Raw genomic sequence first — 5,130 nt, 5'->3', positions numbered from 1 at the left:
TACCCCCTGCTGCCAGGGAGCTGCAGAGAGCGATGAGGTCTCCCCTCAGGCTCCTGTTCTCCAGCCGAACAGCCCCAGGTCCCTCAGCGCCGATTCGGCCAAGGAACAGGAACTGCTGCCTTGACCATAAACGTGTGTGTGGAGGGGGGCACTTCTCTCGGCACTCAGAGGTGTCTGGGTTGGGGTTTTGTTTCTTTTAGGATTCTTCAAGGGACATTCGCGAAGCACTTCACGAGCTGTTGTGTTGCACCAACGTCTCAACCAAAGAAGGCATCCACCTCGCGCTGGTGGAGCTGCTCAAGAACCTGACCAAGTATCCCACGGACCGAGAATCCATCTGGAAGTGAGTGTGTTCAGTGTCCTCGCGTGTCTGTGTTGTGCTCCGTGTCCTCGCGTGTCTGTGTTGTGCTCCGTGTCCGCGCGTGTCTGCTGCTTCTCCCGTTCTTTCTCCTAACCGAGGCGCTGGGCACATACTGAGCGGGGTAAGGAGGTAACGGGTGTCGCAGGTGGATGCTCCTCTTAGTCTGGAGCCTTCTGGAGCAAGGGCTCTACTAAGTGTTGTACGTACCCGTGACTGATGCGGAAACTCCGTGCTGTTCTTGCTTGTTGATACTCAGAGCAGGAACCCAGAGCCCTGGGCAGAGCCCTCTGCTCTGAGCGCTCAGAGCCTTCCCAGGAAGGATGAATTCAGCTTTCGGTTCGGAAGCCTCGTCTCTTCGATGCAACCAATGTTTGGTGCGTGCGCGGCGCTGCCTTGAGGAGTCCCGTTCACCAGCCATTGGTCACAGGGGATGTGACGAGGGGGTTGGTGCTCTTGGAGGGACTTTTCCCATCTGAGCAGAAATAATGAGCCTTTCTGCGGGTTTTTTGTGGTTGGTTGATGGAAGCAACCAAGGAGGCGATGCTCCAGCACTCGTGGCTTGAGGGGGAATTCTTGGGGGTTATCAGCAACGCTTTTTTTTTCTTCCAGCGGACTCTTAGGTTGTTTCTGGAGTTTGGTGGAGCTTGGGGTTTGGGGCTTTGTTACTTGGTTGGGTTTTTACCTCCTCACTCCTTTATTTCTCAAGGGGAAAAAACCCACTCTCATTTGTCGGTGTCGAGTATGAAAGCTTTTCTTGTGCAGCTCCAGGTGTCAGGTGTTTCTTGGACAGTTTCATTACACACTTTTTGTTACTGCTTGGTTTTTTCTCCTCCGTTTTCTCAGATCCTATCATGTTTCCCAGCATCCACCTTTACGAAGGGATGTTTCAACCTGTGTCTTTTCAGATGCCTGAAGTTCCTGGGGAGCCGGCACCCCACCCTGGTGCTTCCCTTGGTCCCGGAGCTGCTGAGCACCCACCCGTTCTTCGACACGCCCGAGCCAGACATGGATGACCCAGCCTGTATCTTTTGGGTGAAGCTGGTTGATAGTTTGGGCTTTATTCCTGTTTTCACATTTGTTAAACCGTTTCAGGCTGTGGCAGGCAATCCTGTAGCTATTTCTGACTCCCTTTGCCACTTAGTTTTATTACTCGACAAGCGATGGAATAACCGTGTTCATAAATACCACGGTGGTGTAAGTGGCCTTTTTTTACGCCGTGATGAATAATCTCCTTATCAAGCAATCTGGCAAGGTTTAGGCTTTGCAGACGTGTCCTTTGATGTGGAAGCGTTTGCCCAGCTTGCGCTACTTTTGAAGATGCTTTAGCTTTGAGAGAAAAGCCGTCTTCCTTGGCTGCTTTCTTTTTAGGTAACACTCCCGCTCTCCTCGCTGTTGTGCAGGGTGTAGAGCAGCGCCATCTCGTAATACTGCAGTGGCCACGTCCACATAATGCCATAAATTTATAAGTTTTTAAAAATAATTCAGGCTCAGGAATCCTTATGTTAATGTTAGTTCTTCTCTTATTCTTGTTACACCAGCATCCTTAAAAAACAGAAGATGCCTTGGAAATGCAGGGTATTTTTTTTTCTGCTGTTCCTCCTGTGCCTTCCTGCCCCAAACCAAGAACTGTTATTCGGGAGTGTGCTCTGGGAGGGGACTTGCCACCGAATATTATGGCAGTAAACTCTGAAAGACGAGCCTGGAAGCCAGAAACTACAAGGTGGACATGAATGTGTGTTTCCACTGTCAACCCTTAAGTAACAATCCGGTGTTGTTTGAGTCGAAGCACTGAGCAAATTCTAATCAGATTACTTGATTGACTTCGGCTGGAAATGTGGGGAGACTTTTGGGCAAAGAGGAGAAATTGCCTTGGGAAGTGGAAAGTTCCAGCCCGCGGCCGCAGGAGGTTTGTCAGGAGGTGAGACGTGGGCCCGGTCCCTTCTCAGGGTAAACTTGCTGTCCGAGAGCCCGGGCGACCGTAAGCTCTGCGTTGGGATCCCTTTACTCTCTCCCCTTAGAGATCGTGGGGTGACCCCTGTTGCAGATGGATTTTGTATTCCAGAATGATCTCCTTGTGTTTCATTCTTTAGTTTAAGCCTGTGTAAGGGGAAATGCAGCAGTTTTCAAAGACTTGGAGGTCAGTGTTCAATTTTAGGCGGCATTTGGGTCCCAAACGATTAAACCTGGTAGAAGCTTCAAGGAAGAGTGAAACTCCACGGGTGGAGGTGTTGCATTTATCTTGCATTTATCAGCCCTCGCTTCTGTCCTTGGCATCGCCTCTGAGCCTCGACTTGTTGTCCTTTTAACTTGCCGTCCCCAAGGAGCTCTTCTCGCCGTTGCTTATTTTCCTTTAACGACGCCCGGCAGACATCGCTGTTCTCGTTCTGATTTTTAACGCTGCCAAAAGCTGCCCCACGATGCCGGCGCTGTTCTCGGATCACACGTTCCGACACTACGCCTACCTTCGGGACAGCCTCTCCCACCTGGTGCCTCCCCTGCGAGTAAGTTTGTGGGTTGCGCCTCACTGCTCCGTGGGGAATATTGCTGCTCTCCCAGCGGGTAACACGTTGATCCTAAAAGGTTTCTTTTCTCCAAAGCACCAAGCGAGTGAGAATTGAAGTGGACATAAGTAAGGAGAGCCAAGCAGTCAGTTGTTACGATGATTTCATGATGTTTTGGGGAGAATAACGCATTATTGCTCTCAAGTGAGAGCAGGACGTGGTTTGCTGGTTTGGGAAGGACGCTGGGAGGCCGGGAGGGATTCCTGGGAGCTCTCTGGAGCTCTGGCTGTGTGGGAAGGGGAGCTTGGCCTCTGTAGATCTTCTAACACTCGATTTATGTCCTCCCTAAACCGTTTACTCGCAGGTCAGATGTGTTCTGGGCCCTTCGAGACATGTTTTCCCCCGCAGCGGTACAGGCGAGGCCAAACTGGGGTTTTTGTGGTCTCAGGCTTCCCTTGACTTCATGGTGTCACAGGGCATAGACGAGGAAGACGTTTCTCTCAAAGGGACGTTGAAGTTTAACCTGAATATCTCTTGCTGCAAGTGGATTATAAAACAGAGAGTGTTAATGAACAGTTAGAAGGCTTGAAATCCTCGATATAAATTCTGAATTTGAGAAGTAAATCAGCGCTCGGTCGTTAAAGAGCGTGGCAGCGTTTTGCAGCGTCGTTACTCGCGTTGGACCTTTCTCCTTTTTTCATTTGCACCTGTTTGTTCTTGCTTAGTTGCCGGGCAGGAAGCTGGTGTCCTCCCCTGTCTCTCCCAGTCTCGCTCCACACGAAGATCCTTCCCAGCAGTTCTTACACCAGAGCTTGGAGCGAGTTTACAACCTGCAGCACCTCGACCCGCAGGGTGTGCAGGAGCTGCTGGAATTCACCATCCGGTAAGGCCGCGGGCTGGCCCGCACGTGGGAACCGTGGTTTGGGTTCCCCATTGGGGGTAAAAAAGAGTATTTGGGGCCGTTTGAAGCAAAGCCGATGGGCTCGGGCTGGCTCTGCCCCACTGAACAGTCAGAACGTGGTAAGAGTCAGGTAAAGTTCTTTCTGGACTGCTCACGGGAAAATACACTTTGGTTTTTTACGGATGACAACGTCGTGTGCCATTCTAGTTTTCTGTCCCTGTACGAGTCTCTCGTTTTGATCGTATTATTTTTAATGGACGTGTGCAGGGGTTCTTTTTCTTGTGTTTCTGTGGGAAGAGAGAGGTGGTTCCCCTTACTCTTCTCATTCCCAGGCCCTGTGGCCTTGCACTTGGCAGGAGAGGACCCGCTTGTGGTGCTTGTTTGGCTTCTTATCGCTGCTCCCATGTATAAAGGACTTCAGAACTCTTCATCAGGTTGAAAATCAGGAGGCAGATTTTCCTGGAATAGCCAGTATTACTGGGGACCGGGAACTGGAATATCTGCCGGCTGGTAGCCAGGAGGTGACGTCCTCTTCCCTGTTAGTGTGTTGCGACGCATTAAACGTGACATCGAGCTGAAGCACCCAGGAGTCTCCTCTTCCTCCGCTCTCTGGAGGAATGAAAATGAAAGGGACTCACTGAGTCAGGCTCAGGCTGGCTCCGACGTTGTTGCCTCAAAGAGATTTTCTTGGCCTGCAAATTGTACAGAAAATCTCATGGATTTTCTTTTTTAGATTTTATTTTTTAATGGGTTGGCAATCTTTTCGTTCAGCAGAGCTAAAGTTTTGGAATTGCATCGTAAATGCAAAGATAAATCTAAAATAAACAAAAGGGAAGGGTTTTTTGAAGAAAAAATTCTTTTGAATAAGACACGGAAGCGGAGTGACAATTTTGGTTCGCTTTGGATCAAAGCAAAATGTGGAGAAGAACAGAGATGTGTGGAATCCACGTCATCCAAGTGATCCTCAATTCTGTAGCAAAAAATGCCTTTTGTTTTCTAAATGTACACCTCTGATTTTAAAAGGATTTTAACCCCCTTTTTCGGTTCTGTTACCTGTAATTTTTCTCCCTGTCGAGTTAAAGCGATGTTTCCCGTGCTGTGATTTCTGTGAAATCCTGACACCAGTCGGGGAGGTGTCCATAGGTGGGATTGCCGCTGGTTTTCCAAAGGCAGCTGCGTTTCCCGCACACCTGGGGCAGCCTGAGCTGGACACGGCCCGATCGCTGCCTTTCCCGGTGGCGTGACGCAGCCGGGCCCTTGGCTCCTGTACGAGTCCAGAGCGTTAAATCTGTTCAATCTGGTCTGATTTTCTTAAATTGTTAAATAAGTTACATCTGGCGCAGCTACGCCGGCTGGGCCTTTCGGGC

At 50.0% G+C, this 5,130-nt stretch overlaps 1 protein-coding gene across 1 annotated transcript in view; it reads left to right on the top strand.

Moving 5' to 3' along the window:
* INTS4 (integrator complex subunit 4) overlaps window positions 1-5,130 on the top strand; it is a 26,463-nt gene that overhangs the window by 9,332 nt on the left and 12,001 nt on the right. The window contains exons 10-13 of the mRNA XM_009867992.1: window positions 201-343; window positions 1,267-1,382; window positions 2,729-2,862; window positions 3,588-3,745. Coding sequence (XP_009866294.1) covers window positions 201-343; window positions 1,267-1,382; window positions 2,729-2,862; window positions 3,588-3,745 — 551 coding nt within the window. The remainder of the gene's footprint in view (window positions 1-200; window positions 344-1,266; window positions 1,383-2,728; window positions 2,863-3,587; window positions 3,746-5,130) is intronic.

The sequence above is a fragment of the Apaloderma vittatum genome, unplaced genomic scaffold (genome assembly GCF_000703405.1).
Source record: "Apaloderma vittatum isolate BGI_N311 unplaced genomic scaffold, ASM70340v1 scaffold23214, whole genome shotgun sequence".
Lineage (NCBI taxonomy): Eukaryota > Metazoa > Chordata > Aves > Trogoniformes > Trogonidae > Apaloderma > Apaloderma vittatum.
This window is presented reverse-complemented; position numbering and strand designations above follow the sequence as displayed.